At 49.8% G+C, this 22,564-nt stretch overlaps 1 protein-coding gene across 1 annotated transcript; it reads left to right on the top strand.

The window, feature by feature from the left end:
- Window positions 1-247: 247 nt before the first annotated feature.
- TXN2 (thioredoxin 2) lies at window positions 248-8,139 on the top strand. Its single transcript, XM_054073227.1, has 4 exons — window positions 248-329; window positions 732-967; window positions 2,600-2,723; window positions 7,999-8,139. The coding sequence occupies exons 2-4, from the start codon at window positions 732-734 to the stop codon at window positions 8,113-8,115; spliced, it is 477 nt and encodes a 158-aa protein (XP_053929202.1). The 5' UTR covers window positions 248-329; the 3' UTR covers window positions 8,116-8,139.
- Window positions 8,140-22,564: the final 14,425 nt, after the last annotated feature.

The raw sequence follows: 22,564 nt of genomic DNA, 5'->3' as shown, positions 1-22,564 counted from the left end.
TGGCTTGATGACCTCGGTGATGCTGTGACTCTCCCCCGGCCCGGGATGCAGCGGGACCTCGGGGTGCGCCGCAGCCAATCAGGACGTAGGACCCGCCCGGAGCGGCACGCGCCGCCGGCCTCCGCGGGAGGGAGGAGGGGGGAGCAGGAGGGAGAGGCGCCGCGGCCAATCAGAGCTCGGCACTGGGGGGAGGCGGCCAATCAGCGCTGGAGGGCGCTGGAGGGCAGTTCCGGTGCTCACCGCCTTCCGGCGACGGCCAATCAACGCGCGGGGGGGCGGGGCTTCGGGCGGAAGTGGGGCTGGGAGAGGTTGACCTCGGGGTCGGAAAGGTGCGGGAGCTCGGGGCGGTCCCGGGGGGCCAGGGCTGTCCACGGCTAAGGGGGCCCAGTGCCTGGGGAGGGGGGTAATGGACTGTGAGGCGGGAGGGAACGGGATCCACTTGGGGCAGGGGGAGAGGCTGGGGGAAACCGGGGCCCTGCGCCCTGGCACTGTGGAAGCGGGGGGGAAGGTGGGCTCTGTAGCTGGGGAACTCATGGCGGGACTGGAGCGGCAGTGGGGTGGCAGGGGAGCATAGGGGCCGAAAGCACTCCTCTGCGGTGCCCCATGGGTTTCTATCTAGGACGCCTCTTGGCCTGGCAGGTGTCCCGCTGAGGAGACTCCGAGCGGGCACTGCTGCGGTGGGGCTGGCTGTGCGTTGCACCCACTGCAGGTACCTCTTCCTCTCCCCACAGATGGCCCAGAGGTTGTTGGTCCGGCAGCTGCTCTCCCTCACTCCCAGGGTTCAGCTCCTGCAGGGGCAGCAAACGCTTCCTGGCCCCTTGGTACCTCGTGCCCCACCAGCACCTTACCACAGGACCATTGGCACCTCGGCAGGCTGCAGGAGCACCTTCAACGTGCAGGATGACAGAGACTTCCAGGATCGCGTGGTGAACAACCCCAAACCAGTTGTGGTGGACTTCCATGCGCGGTGAGTTGCCCCCTTGGTTCTTGTGTCGCTCACTGTCATCACACATGCTTGTGTGTCCCTGCTGCTTTCTCAACTGCTTTTTTTCAGAGTGCTTGGGCACTCTGAGCACATTGAGGACCTGAGTATGCTTGAGGGATTCCTGAGCTGTGGAGCTTTCAGGTGCCCTGCCAGGTGTTAAAAGGTGCTTGAGCTCCTACAGGCAATATCTATAGAGGTTTTGCTTGTCAGGTTGTACTGCTGTGGGTACAGCTACACTCTGCAAGAGTATAAAACAATAGCTCCCCGGGGCGGTGTAGTTGTACCTCCCAAGTGTTCCAGTGTCACACCGCTCCTGGCATTGCATCATTCTGCAAAAGACACATCAGGAAAAAGCACTTATGTATATATATATATATAACTCCCTTTTTTAGCTTTGTGGATTAAACGTCCTCTTAGAAAAAACTGTATTGTATCAACAGCTGTGGAAGTACAGTGCTATAACCCACTCCAGTGTGGAAGAACTTGCTATACTGTACCGTCATTTTGTCGTCCTAGTTTTCTTATGCTGCATGCTCCTGAGGCAGGGCTCTTGATAACAAATGCCTTAATATATTAATAAGAGCTATGTGATGCTAACAGCAGCATTTGTCATCAATAAAAATGTTTTTATGCTCTTGCCAGTAAAAATATTCCTAGATGTTATCTGCTGGATTAACAATACTGATTATCGTTGTTTTCTCAAGTATTTTCATAGCCCTGTAGTGCTGTCATGTGGGCCTGGTGTGGCTGATTCTGGGCAAAGAGTACAAAACAGCCTGAAAACTTCTGCTCTAAATAGACTAAACTGACAGACCCAAATGAATGTTAATTGGGATCATCCAAAGAGGAGAGGACAAATAATTGAAAGCCTGAAACCTGATACAGAAGGAGGCTGAGGAGGAACAAAGTTTACCAAAGCTTCACTTTGAAAGAGAGAAGAACACTTATAGCTTTAACTCATGTTTTACTTTAACTGAGTAAATTCGTGCGATCCTAACTGATGCAGTTAGAGGATGCAGGAGGTATTTTTTGCGTATAGGGCCTCGCAAATTCTGCTGTTGCTACACTTGAGTCTGGAATAGGTGGTCTCTCTTGGAACAGATGCAATGCCCCTGTCCTATTTTGCACCTAAAGGAGAATTTCTGTAAACTGCAGTGAGCGCAGAGCGAAAATCAGTAGTCTGGTGATTGGCACAGACCTATCTGAGTGTGGGCTGTGACCGCTGCTCTTATCTGCGAGATCACAGCTTTGTGCATACCCACCACCAAAGATGCAAAGCAGGGTGAGTGTAAACGACAGGGAAGAAGGGGCAGGAGGACCACCAAGGCTGGCAGGGCAGACTTTGGTGTGATCCTAATGACATCAAAAGCACCGTGAATGCTGAAGTGGGGCCTCTTCTTCCACTCAGCTCCTCCACCACATACAAACAAAACCCCTTTGACAGCACCCTTGTGAGAGAAACATTTTTATGAGCTGTGGTTTGGGAATGGTGTTACCAGGCTGCCTCTTGAATGGAACAGCAATGATGGTAAAGTCACTGATGTACCAGCAAGCATTCTATGGCCGCTACTGCATTTGCCACCTCTCATGCCTCCTCTCCTCTTTCTCCATCAGGTGGTGTGGCCCCTGCAAGATCCTAGGCCCCAGGTTAGAGAAGATGGTGGCCAAGCAGGATGGGAAGGTGCTGATGGCCAAAGTTGACATTGACGATCACACAGACCTTGCTGTAGAGTACGAGGTAGGAGCTGGAAGACCGTGGGCTTTCCTTTGCTAGTGGTGTGCAGAAGGTTCCGCCTTGGGGAGAGGTGTGCCTGCATGGCAGCAGCTTTGGTCGGGAGGGGAAGCCCAGTGCCTACAGGTCTCAGATCCCTTGGGTCACTCATCAGTAGGTGGATTTCACTATTTGGCTGTCCTTGCAGCTCTTTTGCTTGTGTTCAGCACCCCTACCTTTAATTCTACAGAAATGTATCCTCTAATCCTTGCAGGCATTTGTCAATGTAAATGCTTGTCTGCCCTTGAGGAATACGCAGCGTACACAGTGTTTTACTGCGTGCATGGGCTACTCAGGTGCAGGGCAGGAGTGTGAAGTAACAAGCCCCAGTCTGTTCAGCTTTTGAACCCAGTTCTTCGTGCAGCCAGCCTGTCCTCTTTCCCTTCTTGGTTCAGGATTTCTTGCTGGGTGATAATGTCTCATCCTTAAGCCACAGCGCAAGGAGGTAGTATGTGTTTTGTCTGGACAGGTGGAAGCCAGGTCAGAGAACGCAGATCGGCAAAAGGAGCACGTCTCACTCCTGACAAGCATGGACCTTGGTGCTTACGCTAGTGCTTCGCACACTTCCCTATGCTGCCTTGCTCCCAGAGTGACTGGAGAAGGCCACAGCCTTGGTTTACGCGATTCATTTATCTTTTTCTGTGTGTCAGTGATTAGGTAGTTTAAGAAACACGAAAATGTCTATAATTTTCTCTGTGATAACGCTCCTGTTGTCTCTCCTCTTAAAAAACAATGCACTCTTCAGAGTCGGGGCATCCTGCTGCTGTGTTTTACAGGGAAGAAAATACTTAAATTTCACTTGCATGTCATGCAGAGGGAGCTGCTCCCCCTCTGCAGATGAAGTCCTGCTCCCAGGGTGGAGGCTAGCACAGGAAGCTCCTCAAGTAGCCCAGCAAAGTGTGAACCCTCTCCTGAGCAAGTTGTCATTTTGTTGAGCCCGAAGGAGATGCTCTGTGCTGTTCCCACACTGTTCCAAGCCAGAAGAAGGAGGAAGTGGAAGCAGCTTGTTCTCTCCCACTCCTTCTGAATGAGACCTTTTTTGCCTGTGCTGTGGTGGTGACTCCACCCGCAAATGTGCCTTGCAGCTTCCAGAAGCTGAGCATGAGAGCTTCCAGTGCTTTCCTCAGTGGCAGAATGCTGGCAGATACAGCGCAGGCCAAGGAAGGTGGCTGCTGTCTCCTGAGCAGGGCTGTGTGTCGCAAGCCCAAAGACTGCATAGCTCCAGGGTACTGGTGAGAAGAAGCTGAAGAGGGTGAGGTTGTTTCTGTGGTGGTCAGAAAGTGTGTAAATCCTTAGAGATGCAGGCAAGGTTCTGATAGGAACCACCCTAAGGAGAAGAGCATAGAGATCTTTAGCTTAACTCTTGTATTCTTCTGAGCCTTCCAGTAGATGGAATTAGCTGTGATTACAAGAGGATAATCTCAGATGACTGGAAAACAGCAACCTAAGTGTGTGCATGTGAAGAAAGGTCTTTTAAAAGGGGCTGCAAGTTCACGAGTTGAACAATTTTAATGACATGCTGCAGACGGTGAGCAAGCAAGCAGCTGCACAGCCTGCTGTGTACACGTGTTTGTCTGCAGGTCTTGCAGCCCTGGTGGCATAGGTGCAGGGAGGATTGAGACTGCAGGCAAGGGCCAGCTTTCAGAAATTCATTCTGGAGCTTTATATGCAAAGATGATGAAGTTTTTCTTTTGCAGGAGCGCCCGGGGACCATCACTGCGTCCTCTGCTCTCAGAGTGATGCATATATCTGGTCTTGACCATTATCCCTGTTGCGAAAACCTCATCTCTAGGCAGTGTCTGAGTAGGATTGTTGCAAATGAGGGCAAGGAGAAATTTTTGCTTTGATCTTCATAGTTTGGGGCATCCTTTTCGAGATAGAAGTTTGATCCCTGTGCTAAGCACATGCTTGGTTTTGTTTTGTCTTCTGGGAAATTACTGCTTAAGGAGATGTGAGCATAAAGGCTGATGACAAGACACCAAGTCAAGATCAAAGAGGGACCAAAGGTAGTGTTTGAGAGAGATCAGGAAAACCAAAGGTGGTATTTGCGAAGAATCAGGAAAGATTTATTTGTTTTAAAGCCATATGACTGGGGATCAGATGTTTGCGGTTTTTGTCCTAGAGGCTTTTGGCGTCCATGCGACCCCACACAACTCCTCCACTAGATGACAGGAAGTCTCCTTCCACCCATGTTTATTCCCCTGCCCACGCATGCAGTCCCCAGCTTGCCACCGCGTTGCACAACATCCTCTTCAGCAGACTCCTTGATGCAGAGGGGAGGCAGGGTGAGGGGGAGAGACCCCCTGGAAGAGCTGAGGGATACCAGCGCATTCCTTCACACGTGCTGCTGTCTGCTATTGGCTTCCAGCTGTCCCGGCTTAGCATGAATCGGGACACCTTTCCTGCCACTAGAAATGTCCCTGGCACCCTTCCCCATCTGGGTATCCCCAGCACATGAGTTCTTTCTCTGGGAATTCTTCCTTTTATCTAACACCTTTCATCTCTGGTTGTGGCCTTTCTGCACTGCTCTAGCCAGCTCCCAACCTCTCACCCTGAGAAGAGCAGAGAGGGAGAAGGAATACTTCTGTTTAATGCTGTCTCTTAAAATTCTTTAGATTCATCTTTTGCCTTGGCCTGTTTCCTGTGCACGCGGCCACTGGGAAAGGGCAGCCCCTTCTCCAGCTGCTGTGGGTGCGCAGTCCTCGAGAGCTGCTGGATATGGTTCATCAGCAGAGCTTGGTCCTGTGTTACACCTCATTCCAAAGCTGGGGTGAAATCCTTTCCTCTGTTATGTTGCGTGGCATCCAAGATTGTATAAAAGCTTCAGCTAGGAGAGCATTCCCTCAGTATAAATGCTGCCAGGAATAGCCTGGATAGCCGAATTTATTTATTTGTCTGTATGATCAGTGCTGATCAAAAGCAGCCTGACTGTTTCTCCAGAAGTGCTCTGGAGGGAGGAGGATTTGTTTAGGTTCAGTGCAGATGAGACCAAAGAAAACCAAAAAAGGCCAAAAAAAAAAATGCTCTAACATTGCCTTCTAGAAATTCCCATGACATTGGCATCTTAAGAAGCAAAACAAAGTATGTGTTCCGTTAATGGGCTGCCTTTGCTGCAGCTAGCAAGAAGGAAACTCTCAAAAGCGTTGTGTTTTCTGGGCAAATTCATAGTTCTCACCTAGCTCTGCAGTGCCAGCCCTGGACCTGCCACCGGTTCTCAGGGTGTGCTCACTGCCATGAAAGAAGGAAGAGATCATACAATCACGGAATCGTTTGGTTGGAAAAGACCGTGGAGGTCATGAAGCCCAACCATACCTCTCCACTACTAAACCATATCCCTGAGCACCTCATCTACTCACTTTTAAATACCTCTAGGGATGCTGACTCAACCACCTCCCTGGGCAGCCTCTGCTAGTAGCCAATAACCCTTTCAGTGAAGAGATTTTTTCCTGATGCCTAATCTAAACAACCCCTGGCACAGCTTGAGGCAGTTTCTTCTCATCCTGTCACTTCTTACTTGGGAGAAGAGACCAGCACCCACCTTGCTACAACCTCCTTTCAGGTGATTGTAAACAGTGACAAGGTCTCCTCTCAGCCTCCTTTTCTCCAGGGTAAACAACCCCAGTTCCCTCAGCAACCACTTATAAGGGGAGATCACGGAAGGATCGGGGCTGCATGAAGCTCATGGGTATGCTGGTTAGCTTGCAGAGCCCCATAACTGTTTTATCTACAGCTCTGTAGATCTTCACAGAGTTGCCCGTTCCTCACCCAGCCCCTACTGGCCCAACGCTTGCTGTTGCTGATTGGGCACACTGTTGTTCTGGATGGAGCTGGGGGCAACTCTGCTCATTATCAACCCACTCTGCAAACCAGGAGGAGTATCATTGGAGATTTGCCCCATCACGGGGAGGGAGAGACCAGTTGAGCGCAGTGCTGGTACCATCATTTCTCACCCGTAAAATGACAAGGGAGAATGCTGGTGGCACCATCCCCAGCGCTAGTGCTCCCGCGCCCTCTGGATCTATTCCTGCCAGTCACTAGGAGGAGCTGAAGATAGCTGTTGCAGCAGCCCCGGCACTCCCATCCCTTCAGATGAGACTGCACAAGCCCTTGAGGACAGACAGATTGCTGGACTGGCCAGCCGGGACCAGACCGGGTAGGAAGGGAAGCACAAAATGTCCCTTTCATCTCAGGCTCCCAATGAGAGAAAAGCCAGCCCTCTGGCAGGTTTCCCGAGGAAGGATTTGCAGATCCTGGCTGGCAGCGCACACGAGAAGGCCCTGCAGGGAGGCAGCAGGCAAGATAAAGACAGGACATATTATGGGGAGGAGGCTTTGCAGAGATAAAAGCACTGAAGCTCTGGGGTCAGAAACGTGACCAGATCTCTCCCTCGCCTTAGCTCTCCGAGCTCTGGTTGCTCCTTCTCTCGACTGTATCCCTGGAGTCTCTTCTGTCGCCAGCCAGCCAGCAAGTCCCTGGGGATCATTGTCATTTCCATTGCTGTTCTTTTGGATAATTCCCAGAAAACTTTGTTCTGGCCTAAAAAAGCAGAGCCTGGAGCAGCACAGCTGCCTGCTGGCTCTGGTCAGAGGTTTTTTTTTTCACTTCTTACCTAATTGTCAGGGATCCACAGTGGGCAGCCACTGGTGTGTGACCAGCTAAACCACTGAAAACAGGAGTGGAAAAGGAAAGATCATTGTCATTATGATGGTAGAATGGAGCAGGAAATCTGCCTGTGCAGTTATGTTGGGGACCCTCTTCCAGCTCCAGCCTTGTCTGGAGAAGAAAACGGGTCCAGTCTGATGCCAGCCTGGCCATAAAAGGTCCAAAGGTTGTCATGTCTGAGAGGTATCCTGGTAAAAGACTGTGTTTGTTTGCTTATGATAGGATAAAATGAAAGGAGAAGAGGAATTTGTACTGGAGAAAGGGGGGGAAAGCTTTACCTGTTTGTTTTTATATTAGCTTTGGGTTTATCTTTAAAATTTTGGAACTTATTTTAAACTGGAGAAGCTGCTTAGCCTTGACTTAAGCAGTGCAATGTAAGTCAGTGCGGAGGTGACCCACAGGGAAAGGAGGAACATGGAGCTCTGCTGGCTTCTGTTCTATGACCAGACATGCTACCCTAGAGCATTGTATGCTCAGTTCCTTGTAGCCACCGCTTCTGTAGAGCTCTCTTTGGGGTCCTGCTGCATCTGGGCTCCCCACAGCCTCTGCTCACTTGTCTCCCTGTTTCTCTTGCCCCTAGGTGTCAGCAGTGCCAACCGTGCTGGCTATGAAGAATGGAGATGTCGTGGATAAGTTTGTGGGAATAAAGGATGAGGATCAGCTGGAGGCATTCCTCAAGAAACTTATTGGAGTCTGAAATAAAAGGGTGGCTGTACCTCTACCTCTGGACATGTCCATGTTAGTGCATTCCTTGCCTTGGAGAGCTGATAGGCGTGCAAACTGCCTGCCTTGTACAACTTAGTGTTTTCTTTTGGTTTGGGGTCTTTTGGAGATGGACAGTGTTGTAACCCTTCCCTCCCACTCCCCCTTCTCTTGAGCAGCAGTAGTTGTAAAGGGCACTCAGGAGCAGGGCTGCTTATTCTCAAAATGGGGAATGCAGTTAGAATTAGGCCGTGTTTATCAGCAAAGAGCTGACGTGTAGAGCTGCTGCTGAGCTAAGAGTAAGAATGTTTTTTCTCTTTGCCTAGCATCTGATAGCCCAGAGCAGAGGGCAGCTGCTCCCTGTGACATGCGAGTACATACCTGCCCTGGGTGGGTTTGTTTAAAGCTGAGAACGCCTTGTCTGTGAAACGTGTCTCTTTGTCCCTCTTCACATTGCTGGAACTGGTAAAACTTTTCCACAAATCCATGACCTCCTGTCATAATTTTATAAAAGAATATGGAAGTATTTTATGGATCTCCTTTTGTAGGTCTGTCATAAAGAGAACTTTATTGGCCACTGCTGTCTAGCTGGAGAATAAAACTTGATTCTCAGAAATCACGGGGAAGTCCTTTGTCTGTTCAGAGAGATGAGAAGGAGTATCAGCAGCATTGTGGCTGGTTTCTAATGCTGAGCTGGGAGAGGGCAGGTTATGGCTTGATCTCTCCTAAAAGACAATGTGATGAAGAACAACCAAGTGGACTACTTCTGTAGGGCTTTCAGTACTGCTTCTAGGACCCCCTTTGGGTGCTGCTGGATCTGGGCTGCCAGAAGAAGGACTGTCCTCCTGTGTATGGAGGAACAACAGCTTATTTTGCACAAGGATCCCGAGCTGTCCTCGCTCCCTGTATGCTTTTCTCACTGCTTTCCTGCCTCAGGAGCCTGAGAGCCTCCCTCTCTCTTGCATGAATGATTAAATCTGGTCACGCAGGTGAGCCCTGCCAAAGCCAGTCTTTTGACTTTAATTGTCCTGACCTTTAGACTAAGGAAGGCAGTTGTGTGTTTGTAGCATGAGCAACCTTCAGCCCTTCCCATCTCTTCCTCCTCCCCGTGTATACGTGTTTTCAGTCAACCTGTTCTAAGTGCTTCCAGCCTCCTCATGCACTTCTGGGTAAAGCACAGCACCAGGGCTGATGCCCACTCTAATGCTTAATTCCAATTTGCTTATCTAAGCTGCATGAGAACATTGTAAGTGCTTAATAACCATGTACAAGCTGCTTTCTTTTTCCTTCCTAGCTTCTGTTTCCTTCAATCACTCTTAACTCTGCTTTGGCTCTGCTCCATTCTGCCTCCCTGGCATGGGTTGTTACGAATGGCAAGGCACTTTTTTTCTGCACCTTTGAAATAAATCTTTATTATCTCTGAAGGAGCAGGGGAGTGGTGATCCAAATCCAACGTCTCCTGCTGCAACTGCAGTGCTGCAGACGTTGCTACTCCCACCTGTTTTCATCACCCTGGGGTCTGGGCAACAGCGTGAGGTGGTGCTGGTCCCCTGAGATGGGTACCTCCCCATCTGGGCTGGACTAATCTCACCCCCCGCGGGCTGCTAGAGGTGATGTCACTTGAATGTAATTCGGTAAGAACTCTGGGCCAGTTACTATCAGTAAAAAACGTATTTTATTTGATTTGGGATACCACAGAAGCTATGCTGCTCACGTACTGCTTATGTTTCGGGCTGGGCAATTTGCCCTGCAGCTTCAGTATTCCTGCTCTGTGAACATTTCTAGTAAAGGCTGTCTCCCGTTTTCCTGCATGAGCAGGAAAGGTAGGGGAACAGCGTCACATACCCGACAATAGTCAATTTTCATGCTTCACCATCCTACAGAACAGGAAAAAACACGGTGACTTTGCATTGTGTAATTAAGGGGCAGTATAAATTAGCTATTTTATCACTTCCTTCTAAGGAAAAGTGGCGCTAAGGTGCCATTTAGCTATTAAAGCGCCAGCATGCTTTAGGCTGCATTATATGAAAGGCACAACTGTTTCTTTGAGATAAATGCTGAAGACTCACATATGCAGTGCCTTGTGGAAATCCTTCGGAAGCATCGTAATGGGTGAAGAGTAGAAGGAGTTTGGGGGCTCCTTGAGACTCCCTGAGTGCTTTGCACAGTTTTCACCACAGGATAGGACACAAAGCACGAGAATATGTTCTGTGGCAGCATCTTAATTCAGCTCTCTGTTTGTCGACTGCTGTGGGAGGCTTCAGGGATTCCCACAGCCACTGTTAATAACAGAGGAGGTGTGAGTGGGAAGCACTAGCAGCAGTTTATTTATGTAGTGGTTAAAAGAAGGGTTGCACAGCAATTTTCATGCCACCTGAATGTGATGTTGGTCTTTCTTGAGAGAAGAATGCTGAAGCAATAGGTAATTCCTCAGCAGTAGCTACTTTTTCCATGTCAGCTGAGAAAATGTTTCCTCTCTGCTCACTCCAGCGAGGATGTGTTTGGTTTTCCCTTTTGGAGTTAAGCACATTGAATGCTCCTCTGATCTCTTAAGCATTTGCTCTCTCTTGCCCAAGCCTACCTGTACTGAACCAGCTTTCTCAGCTTCTAATGTTCATGGTTGCTGTTTTAAGAGGCCACGGTGCTTGGTGCCTTCCCAACGGGAGCAAAGTTCAGCTAAACCTCCTTCTCCAAATGTTCTGAACCCAACACTGATATTCCCCCCCCCCTCCCCCAAAGGTCAAGCATGGCGCCTCTGTCCTCAGTCTTGTCCAAGGTGCCCATTTCCAGGCAAGAGGAAGTTTTCCATTCATTTCCGTGTGCTTTATGCTTGCGCCAAGCCCTAACATAGGTCCTCCTTTCCCCAAGAAGTCTGTGCCTGCCTGCTGAACTCTGTGTCGACCATCACCTGCTTCAAGCCACAGCAAATGCCTGCAAGGAGAGAGAGCTGTGCTGCCTTCTCTGCTGGCATTTGCTGTGCTGAGACCAGCTTCAACTGCTGGGAGAGGATGGAAAATTCAGGTAGCCTGGCTTGTAGCACACCAGGGGCTGTGTATACATGGTCCTCTGCAGCTTTGAAGGGGACAGTTTTGGTCATGTTTGGCTCTAGTCAAGTCTGGCCTGAGCAGCCCTGGCCACCCAGCACTGACAGCAAGTCCTTTGCTTTATCAACATATTATAGGATTCCTCCTGCGCAAAGAACAAAACAAAGATCAACTCCATGTCAACAGGGAAACTTCTGCCGGTGACACTGCTCCAGGCCCTGCCTGGGCCTTTCACCAGCCCCAGGCAGGCTGTTTGCCTTAACAGTTTGTTAATCGCTTTGAGCTTTCCCACCCCCTTCCGTCCCTAGACAGCTTATTTTTCTAAACTAAGTAACTGTAGGATTCAGACAGAACTGGCAATTAAGTTATCCAGCCCTGCAAGGCTGTTAGCAGCAGCCGTTGTTCAAAACTGTCGCTGTATTGTGTTAGGTCCTCATTGTGCGTTTTGCTTCCTGCAAGTTAAAGAATACCAGTTTGCACAGCTGCAATATCCCAGGCAATAAAAATATAAGACAGAACTACCCTAGGCTTGACTTCCAGACCAGACCCAAACCAGATCACCTTTTACACAGTTTCATCCTCGTTACCTGCAACCTACTGAGGCTCACGTCCATCACCCCACACGGGTGCCTTCCTGCCATCCTTCTCAAGGACACGGAGTGCATTTGTGAGCTCAGTAATTTCTCTGCCTCTGCACCTTTGTAACTTCAGTTACACTTTCCCTCTTAAAACCTTTCTCAGGCAAAATCCAGAGGCTGCAACTCAGGGCAAAAGTGGTAGCTACAGGCTGCCAAACTTCCTGTGTGATTCTGGAGGAGGTTCCTGTGCTGAGCCATTCCTGGTTGCTTTCTTGGTCTGTGTGCATTCTACCATTCAGGGAAGGATGGAGGCAGGAGCAGCAGGGGAACTCCAGATTTCTTACACCCAGAAAAGCCAAATCAGTGGAAAGTGGAGACCTCCAGGGAGAGCTTGAAAATGTGGCACCCCACATCCCAGTGGGGTTAGAGTGAGGAGAAACCCTGTGGCTGCCTTCCTGATGGCACGAGGTCCCTGATGGGCAGTGAGATGGAAGAATGAGGACAAGAAACTGGAGGGGGATGCTGGAGCTGCTCGTGACCTGTGAGTGGAGGAGAGCTGGCACCTGCAGACAACAGGGCAGGACCCAACCTCCTGCCTGCCTGCATCAACTTCCTAGGTCCTCATAATCCAAACAATCACAATAAAAATGTGCTAAAATTGATGGGGTTTCCTCCATGGCCTGCAGCTTCTGTGAATTAACGTCCCTGCATGCATATATATATGTTTATCCACTCACATTCTTTTGTTCTCTGTTTTGGAGACTGCCAAGAGCTCCTGGGGTTCAGAGATCTCCCTAACAGCTGTAGCTGCTGTCAGAAGAGGACAGGAGCCAGCCTGCTTGCTTTCCTACTCAGTGGAAGGCTGAGCTCCTAGTATGCTTCTCAGCACACGCTACTTGTCCCTCTGCTGCTGAAAGCACACCAACTCCAACCCCCTCTCAGCAGAGAAGCGGTTAAGCAATATTGAAAGGCAGGAAATTTTTGCAGTGAGAGTTCTCAGAAACATCCACTTCAAGTTGTCCAGAGGCTATAAAATGCACCAGGGATTTCAGTGCTTTCTGCAGACAATGGTGACCTCCAGCCACCCACGTGGCTGCAACTCCTCTATGCCGGTCCAACGCAGCTGGCAGCGAGAGGGTGTTCGTCCAGGCTGGCTCTGCACACACATAGCTTCACATCCTTGGGACAGAGAGGAGCTGTATCCCCTGGGGTTGCTTTCTTGCTCCATCGCCAGGCAATAACACTTCCCCACAGGGCCCGTAGCCGCAGGGACTGAGTGGCTCCTTTGCTCACCGGTGGCTTTAACCGCAGGGCTGTGCCACGCTGCAGGTAACAAACGCCCTGGGTCTGGCTAGCACAGCAGCTGTGATGGAGATGGAGTGCTGCACGGCATGCAAGCTCTGGCACGCCCACCGGTATTTATGTAACATCATTTTACTTTAATCTGGCTTTTACAGTAAATTGTCAAAGCTCTTTCTGTTCACTAGGAACCTTTTCCAGGTCTTTTTTTTTTTGGCTGTAAGTTTTGTCTTTCAAAGCTCTGCTAGTTTTGAGTGATGCTGAAAAAGCCCATTTGCAGTGGCTTTTTGTTCTGTGCCTGTATTGTTCAGGCCGAAGTGGTTGTTTTCTTTTCATCCTGGCATAGCTCAGGAGTGACTGCATGGTCTGAGCTCAAACTTTCTAAAAATATTCACCCGTGAGGAGAGATCCAGCATGGCAGAGTTCAGACCCAGAGATTAACACCTCTGAAAGCACAATGGTTTGAAAAGAAGCTGGTGGCAGCATCATGCCAGTTCTTTGGGCACTCCAAGCCCTGGAGCTGCAGTGCAGGCAGGCAGAGAGGACCTGTGGAGTGCTGTGGGTCCCAGGTACAGGGGAAGTCCAGGTGGCATGGACAGAACCGGCCCAGGGGAAATACTGTCTGTGGGGAGGCTGTTGGGTGACTCAGAAGTCATAAAGGAAAGAACTTCTTGCTGCTTGGAGAAGCAAGGCTGAACGATGAGCTTACTCCTTACCAGAGGTTGGTCTTCATAACCACATCCTCTTCTCTGAATGTGAGACAGGCGGCTCTGGGGGAAGGGAGGATGGCAGGGACTGAGCTGAGCAGAGATCAGGCATGTAATAAATTGCAGGAAAGCATGTGGGAGCTCCTTTTTGTCCTTCCACTGGCTGATTGCAGGAAGCACCCCAGGTGACAGCTTTAGCAGCTGCTGGGACAGGAGATGTTATTGTTCTGCGCTCGTATTTACAGCGATGCCAGTTTTTGGCAGGAAGCTACAAGACAAACCCCTCACATTCCTCTTTCTCTGTCATGGGTTTGCTCTCAAGTGGTTGATTCTTCACTTGGCTTTTTCAGCGACTGCCACCTGAAGAGGTCTGACCTCTCCTTCCCAGCCAGGCCGGGTCTCACGGGCTTTGCCCTAAGATCCTTGCAGGACCATGGACACTTTATGCTAAAGTTTGGGCAGTACTAAAGGTTGCTGCTCTCATGCTTGCCACTGCATTTCTAATACTAAACTAGGCAGACACCCAGCACACTAACCCCCTTGTACCTGTCTGGGCCCTCTTTAGTTCCACTTTCCCTGGCCTTGAGCTCAAGTCCTGTTCTCAGTTTGGGTTTTCTTGGTGACACTCAGAGGAAGCATGTTTGAGGTTTTCTTAATCTGCCTGGCATTGCACAGGAAGGCAGAAGCAGTCAGGAACCTTAAGATTAAAGGATGCAGGAACATGCGGGACTCATCACTGCTGGTCTTACTGAAGCCTGAAGCATGGGAACTGGCAGCATGTGGCTGTGTCCTCAAGTAAACTCCTTAGGTTGCTGTCATCTCCCTGTTCTGCTGCTCCCCCGAGATGCTCTGCCTCCCTGTGACACTATGCCCAGCCCATGATCACCAGGAGCACATGGGTGACCAAAGGGCACAGTTTCCATCCTCATCTTCTCCAACATGCAGCTGGGGGCACAGTGGCAGAACTCTTCCAGTGTTAAATCCCAAACCTTTTTCCCCTGGCTGCTTTATCCTCCCTTCCGTGGGGTTTTATACTGAGGCCGGGAATGAAGGTCACGTCCCCTCTGAGGAATCAACAGGCTGTGGCATTTCCGGCGAGGACAGCCATGCGCTGGAGGCTGCAGGCAGCAAATACCCCGCCAAAGAGCTGACAAAGTAGGCAGCTTGGTGTGTCACCGGCTCCGCTGAGGGGTGCCAGTCAGAGTTTTGCATGGAGTGGATGCAGCCGGTGTTGTAATCTCACCTGAAGAGCACCTGGCTGCAGTTCAGCCCCTGCCACGCTTGCCTGCACCCGTGATCTCATGGAGTTTTGCAATCTTTGGCTGGGCACAGCCAGCCCACGGCAGGGGAGCTGCGGGGAAAGTGCAGAGCCTGGTGTGATTCAGCCAAGAAGCCTCTCTCCCAGCTGACTCAGGCTATATTCCAGAATCTCCGTGCCCTCTTGTGAGGGGAGATATGTCAACAAATTGCCAAACTCCCCCGAAACTGGGTGTCTCCAGCACTGCTGCCCCTTCACCACTCCCAGCGAGCATCCCAGCCAAAGCTGGCTCCTGCTGTGGCTGCTTCCTCTGCGGTACTGCTGCACACAAAACAGCTGCATCGTGTCATCCCGGCGGGCTGCGCCACCCTGATAAATGACGCGATTCCGGACAGTGGGGATGAAGCTGCCGATGTACAGCTCCCTAGACTGAGGAAAAGGCAGCAGATAGCCCTGCCATGCTCCAAGGACCTCACTGTGCTTCTCATCTGTGTCTCCCACCAACATCATATCTCACAGCGTCTTCTCTTGCCACACATACAGCAGTATAGGTAGCGCCCAGCGTGTTTAAATCTGTAACCTCTGCTTTGCAGAAAGGGTGAATGGGCTCTCCCTGGGCAATAGGCTCAGGGGTGACTGGCAGCACCATTGGGACTTTGGAAAGCTGTGGCCAAACAATTGGAAAAAAGGATCGTGGTGGCTGGGTCCCTGCAAATGGTGCACATGTGGAGAGGAAGGAGGGGCAGCCTCCTGCTGTCATTCCATGGGTGCCTCTCAGCAGTCCTGCAAGCTCAGTCCAAAGGCACTAGGAAACTAGAATGGGGGCATTCTCCTGCCCGGTTTCTGTTCCAGCCTCTGCTGCCTCTGCCCTCTTCTGTGCTGGGACAGGGGGATGGGACAGGAAGGCCCTTGTTATTCAGGGCTTGCTAATTAGACGAGAATGTTATCTCCAGCCCAGATGTCAGCTCTGACCTCCCTCTAACCTTCTTCTGGAAATCAAAACAGATGCAAATCCATTTGTTTTAAAATAATAAAAATGAACATTTAGGGTAAAGCAGGAAAACTTGGCCCTCGGGGTACAGCTGGGGAGGGAGGAGGGCACGGGACCTGATAAGCCTGGTGAGATACAACAGGCTGCAGAGCTGAGAGGGACAGGCCACCCTGGGCAGAGAACGAAGTCCCAAAGCTTATGATGGCTGTGCATGTATTTTGGGCTTTCTAGCCTATAGCTATCCAGCAGCGGTGGTGGTGCAGATACGTCTTCCCATCCTATCCCAGCTGGACCCCATTGGTCCAAAGGTGGAACTGATGGGGAAGGTCAGTTGAGTTTGTATTTTACCTTCCTGCCCTGCTTTAGGATTGACCAAAGGATCCCAAAAGGAGATTCTGATCCCTGGAATGAGCGCTGAGTTTCAAACCTGAGCTGACAGTCTTTTGCTCATGCAACCCAAGCCAGTCTGCAAGTTGTTTCAGACTGATGGGAGCTGGGTGACACAAACAGCTGGTGATTCTTTTCTGTAGTTTGTAGTAAAAACTTATTTGATTGCATTTCTGTGATAATTTTCTATAGCTGGGGAGCAAACTGTCCAGCTCTGAACTAGGCCAGGCCTTTGAGCGCCTTACCTTATGTTAACCCAGGTTTACATTTCTGTTCCCCACAGCAGACTGCATTGCTTTTCTTCCTTTTGTTTCTAAGCCCACAGCTCTGCCCTGAAGCTGAACACTGAGGAAGTCTTTACCCACGTCCCCTTGCGCTTCCTGTGTCAGGCATACAGGCATCCTGGGTGGTGGCACCAAAGGTCCTTACGACAGAGGCTCAATGGCAGTTCTTGCTGCAAAACAAGGAGCGGATGTGACCAGCAGAGAACCAGCACTCAGGTTTCTTCATTCTGCTGCAGCCTCTGTAGCTTAGGGCAGCTCTTGGTCCAGGCTTGGTTCTGCCTTGTCCAGTCCACCTACACTGCAGGAACAAGAGTGTGGCCTGCACTGAACTGCCCCAAGCACTTTCTCCAGGGATTCTTCCTAGTGGGGCTTTCAGCTTTGTAAGGTGGCCTGGGGGGATCTGAGCTCCACACTCCGTTGGTGGTGCCTCTCCCTGCCTCCTTCCTCCCTCTCTGCCTGTAGATCATGTCCATGAACTATTTGTTAGCCTCATACCCGACACCTCACATCCTTATGGTGCATTTCCACCATGCACAGCTTGGAGCTCGTCTTAGCTGTTGTGTTTCTCATCTTTTATGAAGACTTGAGAGGGATTGCTCATCACACAGCAATCCTGGTATTGGGAAAGGCACTGCTGATTTGCAGTTACACGTCATTTTGCCTACCATTATTTCCAAGACAGCAAGCAGGTAAAAGTTTTGACTCTTCTTTCTTGCTTTCCTCTTTCCATATCACCTGTTGGCCCACTGAGTAATATTTGGTTTTTTACACTCTGAAGGTTGTGCCTCACAGTTATGACATCATGGCAGCGATGCATCGCCCTTGGGCAACATCACCGGAGCAGAACATGATGTCTGTCGTCTTCCAGTCTAAGCTACCGCCTCGTACACCCTGTCTCCCTGAGCTTCAGGGTTACTGAAGCAGAATAATAACTAAGAGGTGAGTAATTGAGAAGCTACCTGACCAGATTTAGACCTGACTGTAAACATCTTCTCCGATAACAATGGGAAGGAGGATCTGTGCCTGCTAAGGCGGAGAGCCACTGAAGGAGATGGGCTGTGCACAGACATCCCTGGGTATGCATAGGGACAGCACTTACATGGCATACATGCAGCGCAGCTCCCCGGACTTCAGTGAACCTGCACCCATTTTTATGACCTAACTTCTGAGCCAATATTTACATGTTAGGTGGATGCACCGGCTCCCTGGGTGACACTGTGTACACACACTGACACAGGCTGATGCTGTGCATGCACACCCCAACAAATGCACTTGCAAAGACACTCGCTCTCCTCCAGAAGGGGAGATGGGCAGTTCCTCATGCTACTTCAGGGTGATCCTTTGCATGACATTAACAAAGTGGAGTGACACCAGCAGAGGAGTATGAAGTTAGTCAAGAGGCTGGAACATCCGACACATGAGCAGGGGCTGAGGGAGCTGAGTTGGTTTGCAAAGGGAGGAGATGGCTTGTGAAGGGGATTGTTGTCTAACTGCTGGCTTCAACTATTCAAAATGGGGGTTATGCAGAATTTAGAGACAGACTGCCAGTGGTGCTCAGTGAAAGGACAAGAGGAAAGAACAGAGGTTTTGGATTTGCCATCCTAGGAAGTTTTCAAACCCAAGCTGGATATGGGCTTCAGATCCATGATCTTAAGGTTGGCCCTGCTCTGAGCCAGTAGTTGAACTGGAGACCTCCAAAGTTATCACCTACGATACATGATGCTCTGATTTTGGTAACCCTGTATGTTTGGCAATAGATGTTCCTTAGGTCAGATACTGATTGCAACCACTTGCATGTGGGATGCCATAACAACTCCTGTGACCAGCCACACAGTTGAAGTAAATTAATTCACGGTATCACTGGAAAGGGTGTTTCCTGGCTTCTCCTGGACTTCAATTCCCTCATAGTTTCTGACCAGCTTATGTCTGGCTGCCTGTGACCATGCATTTCTAGTGCCTCTCTAGCACCCAGGTAGTCAGATGGAGCAAGAAAATGATCAAGCTGAACACATTTCTCTTTCTTTTGTTTCAAGTTTTTCTTTCCAGCTGGATCAGCTTGCCTGTGTCATCTCGGACTGGCAATGGGACTGTGAAAATCAGGGGGAGGGGAAGAGGATTTCTTCTTTCAGGGGCTGCTAAGACTTCGATTGGCTTTGTGCAGTTGTCAAGCCCCAACTCTGACCTTGTGAGGATGAGGAGGAACATGATGTTCCACCCTTGTATGTTGACCTAACCCATGCTACTCATCCCAGGAGAAAGGATATACAGCCTCTCTTTCTTGAGCTACAGACAGCCTGCAAGCAGTCAAAGGGTGGCTGATGTGGTAAGCTAAGGAGAGGGGGGGATCACCAGGAACTGCTCCCACAGCTCCTGCCCTCCTTGGCTCTTAAAATATGTGGTTGGAGAACGACAAAAACTCAGTAAGTGGTAAGGAAGGTCATTACCTCTGGCAGCTTGTGTACCTCTGTGCAGACCTGGGTGTCCAAAAACTGTTAAGTCTACAAGGCCCAACACCAAAAAAAACCCCAAGACTAACCCTATAGCTTGAGAACCAAGAGTGGGAGGGGTGAGACGAAGAGATGGTTATAGAACTTGCTCTAACCTATCATAGTGAGATGAGGCTCAACTCAATTGCTTCACTCAGTATGAGTGGGCATGTGTTCAAATATAGTCTTACCCTTGATAAGAAAATGTCAGTGTGCAAGAGTGCGCACTGACTTAACATCAAGTTTCCTGTGAAAGTGAAGAAATTCACAATGGAAACTTTTCAATTATTGACTGAGACTTGCAGCAAAGAGATCCCAAAGACCAAGTCGGTGCTCAAAGAAACCAGTTTTTTGTCAGTAGAAGATGTGAAAGCAAAAACCATGGAGATCCTCAATGGCCTTTCAGAAAATGATCAGCGTAATTGCTTGGAATAGTGGAAACATCATACACAGCTCTGCATCAAATCAGAAGAGAACTATTTTGAAGGTGATGATTGTTGATTTTCTTAATTTGTTAAATAAAAAGATTTACACGCACAGTCTCATTTTTTGTTGTTGGACTTCGTACATCTAGCCCACTCAACCCTGCATGTCTGTGACTTGAACACAGCCATGACTACAAGAACTGTCTTATAGAGGAAGCTCTCAGTGCCTGTTTCTTCTCTTATAAAATAGAGATAACTGCCTCCTAGAGTGTTAAATATGAGGGGGTTTGGTAAAGATTGCTGAGGGCTGGTGGTCAGTGTATGGCTTGTCCTCTGGAAGGCCAACCTTCCACAGCTTGTAAGGAGCATGGCTAATCCCTGCCTCTCGCCTGCTGCTCCTTCCTAAAACATGCCAGTGTTCACAGAAGGAGATGAGCGTTGTGACATTTTTCTTTCCTGTCCCATTGGGAGAAGTTGAATCAGAGCAGGGTGATGTCCTACAGGCTGGCGGCAGGCCCAAAACCAGTGAGCCTGAATCCCTGCTCACTGCGCCCCCTCCCCATCCCAGCCAATAGTTAAGCATGTGGCTTAACTATTCATGCCCTTGGTTTAATGTCCTCGTGTCAGGAATTCTATGTGCATAGCAATCTTATCTGATGATACCGACAATTCTAACATGTTTATGTTTGATATTATTTATAACCAGTTTCCAGCGGAGTTCAGCTGGGTGGATTGGACGGGTTTGAAATGTGTAAGAACCCAACGCATGCACTGGCAGCTCGGCCAGAGATACCAGGGTGCTCCAAAGCACATCCAGAGGCAAACAGAGCTGCAACAAAGTTTGTGTACCAGATTTGCCAGCTGCAGCCTTTCACACACTTGCTAATGTCTGATGAGCAACACGGGGGAAGCCAAAGGGAGGGTTGTTTGTTTTTCCTTTCTTTTTCTCTTCCGGTTCTCAGTTCTACCATAACCAGATGGGAATAGGTTTCCCATATCAGATGTGGGGGTCCCTCCAACGCAGTGCTCCCAGACACCCACATTACAAATGCAGACGTTTCTGCTTCACCACAGCTCAGGCTAGTAGGAGGTATGGGGGAGAAGAAGAGGGCAGCCGGCTCATTTTGTACTTTGAAATTTAAACAGCTGGATTCAGTGAGGGTTCCCAGGGTTTTTCCCGGGAAGGAGGTCAGCAGCTTGTGCAAGCAGATAGCCTGGGAGCAAGCATCAGGAGTGCCCCTTGAGGCTCCACCTCCGCAGCTCTGCTTGGACTGGAGAACTCTTGCCCATATAAGGCTGTGGTTGTCGCAATGAAAAAGAGCCATAAATAGTTGTATGATCGTTACCTGCCTCTGCGTGAGACTGGGCACCTTCCCAACTCAGACTCTTCCTGCCTGCGGCTTCCAGAGCTCCCCTCCCCACTCCAGCTCCAGGACAGCAGCGTTTTCCCTTTCTCTGCTCATGGATGCGCAAGCTCAGGCTGCGAGACCTGATTTCTCCAGGTGCTCTGCCCTGTATGAGTCCCTGCCTTGGACTGTTCACAGTGCAGAAAGCCTCCTTGAGATTATTCACTTGCTTTACGAAGTACTGCTGGAGGAGGGCTGCAGCTCACGTGTCTGTATACTTTTCTTCAGCAGCTCATGGCCCAAAAGTTTCCTCACTTTCAAAGGTGACACTTTCATTCTTCAACTAAAAGTGTATTTACAGGGGAAGGTGTAGGAGGAGAAAGAAAACAGTACAGCAGGGCAAAAAAAAACCTAGCAGAGAGAGAATCATAGAATTATAGAAATATAGAATAGTTTGGGTTGGAAGGGACCTTAAAGATGATACAGTTCCAACCCCCTGCCAGGGGCAGGGGCACTTCCCACTAGATCAGGCTGCGCAAGGTCCCATCCAACCTGGCCTTGAACACCTCCAGGGATGGGGCAGCCACAGCTTCCCTGGGCAACCTGTGCCAGTGCCTCACTACCTTCATTGTGAAGAAATTCCTCCTAATGTCTAGTCTTAATTTGCTCCTCTCCAATGTATTGCTATTCCCCCTTGTCCTATCACTGCATGCCCTTGTAAAAAGTCCCTCCCCAGCTTTCCTGTACCCTACTTTAGGTACTAGAATGTTGTTATAAGGTCTCGTCAGAGCCTTCTCTTCTCCAGGCTGAACAACCCCAACTCTCTCAGCCTGTCCTCAAAACAGAGGTGCTCCAGCCCTCTGATCATCTTTGTAGGCCTTTTCTGGACCCATTCCAACAGCTCCATATCCTTCTTATGTTAAGGATTCCAGAACTGGACACAATACTCCAGATGAGGTCTCACAAGAGAGGAATAGAGGGGCAGAATCACCTCTGTCAACCTGGTGGCCACGCTTCTTTTGATGCAGCCCAGGATACGGTTGGCCTTCTGGGCTGCGGGTGCACATTGCTGGGTCATGTTCAGCTTCTCATCGACCAGCACCTCCAAGTCTTTTTCTGTACAGCTGCTCTCAATCGCGTTGTCCCCCACCCTGTATTGAAACTGCGGATTGCCCAGACCCAGGTGTAGGGCTTTGCACTTGGCCTTGTTGAACCTCGTGAGATTCACACAGGCCCATTTCTCCAGTCTGTCCAGGTCCCTCTGGATTACATCCTGTCCTTCTGGTGTGACAACTGCACCACTTAGCATGGTATCATCTGCAAAGTCGCTGAGGGTGCACCCAATCTCACTGTCTATATCATTAATGAAGATATTAAACAGCACCAGTCCCAGTACGGACCCCTGAGGGACACCACTTGTCACAGATCTCCATCTGGATGTCGAGCCATTGACCACTATTCTCTGAATAGGACCATCCAAGCAATTTCTTATTTACTGAACAGTCCACCAATCAAATCCATATCTCTCCAATTTATAGAGCAGGATGTTGTGAGGGACCGTGTCAATGTCTTTACAGAAGTCCAGATAGATCACACCCATTGCTTTTCCCATGTCCACTGCTGCAGTTACCCCATTATA

This window comes from Cuculus canorus, chromosome 1 (genome assembly GCF_017976375.1).
Source record: "Cuculus canorus isolate bCucCan1 chromosome 1, bCucCan1.pri, whole genome shotgun sequence".
Classification (NCBI taxonomy): domain Eukaryota; kingdom Metazoa; phylum Chordata; class Aves; order Cuculiformes; family Cuculidae; genus Cuculus; species Cuculus canorus.
Note: the sequence above shows the minus strand (reverse complement) of the source record. Positions and strands in the feature narration are given on the sequence as shown.

Excerpts from the sequence above, each read along its gene's own strand:
- TXN2 (XM_054073227.1), top strand. The coding sequence starts at position 732 with ATGGCCCAGAGGTTGTTGGTCCGGCAGCTGCTCTCCCTCACTCCCAGG. Across the intron at positions 968-2,599 it reads GTGGTGGACTTCCATGCGCG|GTGGTGTGGCCCCTGCAAGA; the intron begins GTGAGTTGCCCC and ends TTTCTCCATCAG. Across the intron at positions 2,724-7,998 it reads ACCTTGCTGTAGAGTACGAG|GTGTCAGCAGTGCCAACCGT; the intron begins GTAGGAGCTGGA and ends TCTTGCCCCTAG.